The 1,226-nt window shown below is 63.9% G+C and overlaps 1 protein-coding gene across 1 annotated transcript in view; it reads right to left on the minus strand.

Annotated features, from left to right (window-relative positions):
- Nucleotides 1-919: 919 nt before the first annotated feature.
- MRPS2 (mitochondrial ribosomal protein S2) overlaps nt 920-1,226 on the minus strand; it is a 2,164-nt gene continuing 1,857 nt past the window's right edge. The window contains exon 3 of the mRNA XM_009998961.1: nt 920-1,221. Within this exon, the coding sequence (XP_009997263.1) occupies nt 920-1,221 (302 nt within the window). The remainder of the gene's footprint in view (nt 1,222-1,226) is intronic.

The following is a 1,226-nucleotide window of genomic DNA, read 5'->3' on the forward strand; positions in this document are numbered from 1 at the left end:
GAGCGGGACCTGGACCAGGACCGGGAGCGGGACCAGGAGCGGGACCAGGAGCGGGACCAGGACCGGGACCGGGATCAGAACCGGGAGCGGGACCAGGAGCAGGACCAGGAGCGGGACCAGGAGCGGGAGCGGGAGCAGGAGCGGGAGCAGGAGCGGGACCAGGACCAGGAGCGGGAGCAGGAGCGGGACCAGGACCAGGAGCGGGACCAGGACCAGGAGCGGGACCAGGACCAGGAGCGGGACCAGGAGCAGGACCCCCGGCCCAGGCCTCTCCCCTGTCCTGGGCCCGACCCCCGCCCTGCAGGACGGCTCTAAGCGCTCCCACAGAGACACAAGGTGCATTAAGGTCCCATTTCTCGCCCGCACGCGCAGCCCCCGCTCGCAGCGCCGCAGGTCGGGCCCCAGAGCAAAGCAGGGACCCTCCCCTCCTGTGAGGCACCTGCCACATTTGCACCCTCCTTGCTCCCAACCTGCAACGCCCCGCGGGTCCCCACGCCGGGAACACCCCTCACCCCCTGTTCCGTGGCCATAAATGTTCCCCAGAGACCCTCCCGCACCTTCTCACTTCACCAGGAAGGAAAGAAAAAGGATCTCAAAGCCCTTTATTTGTCGTGTGAGGAAGGGGCATGAGATACAAGTGGTTTCTGGTGAGATCACAAGCTCATGAACAAACAGGACAGAGGAGCCTCCTTGCAACATGGACAAACATAAGGGACAGGAGCTGGGTCTGGCCTGACTCCATCCCCTCTTGCATTGCTCTGAACAATTTGGGTTTTGAGCGAGAGTCCCACCACTATGGGATCTCTACTCAGCCTTCACAACCAGCCCAGCTCTGGCTGCAGGGTCAGTCGTGCAGCACCCAGGGGAGCAGAACAGGACCCTGCCACCGAGCTGCTGCCCACGGCCTGTCCCCAGGGCTCTAACTGCCCTCTGCCTTCCTCCGCAGCTCAGCAAAGGCCTCATTCTGCTTCCTCTTGTCCTTGGCGCGGGTGATGGTCATCCTGAAGAGCCTGCAGTACAGCTCCACGGCGCTGGGGCTGTCGTCGTTCCCCGGGATGGGGTAGGTGATCAAGCAGGGGTTGCAGTTTGTGTCCACCACCCCCACCGTGGGGATGTTCATCTTGGCAGCATCCCGGATGGCCACGTGGGGACCGAAGACGTTGTTGAGGCTGCTGAGGAAGATGATGAGGTCGGGCAGGCGGACGCCGGAGCCGAACTGGATGTGG

The sequence above is a fragment of the Chaetura pelagica genome, unplaced genomic scaffold, assembly GCF_000747805.2.
Source record: "Chaetura pelagica isolate M959 unplaced genomic scaffold, ChaPel_1.0 scaffold405, whole genome shotgun sequence".
Lineage (NCBI taxonomy): Eukaryota > Metazoa > Chordata > Aves > Apodiformes > Apodidae > Chaetura > Chaetura pelagica.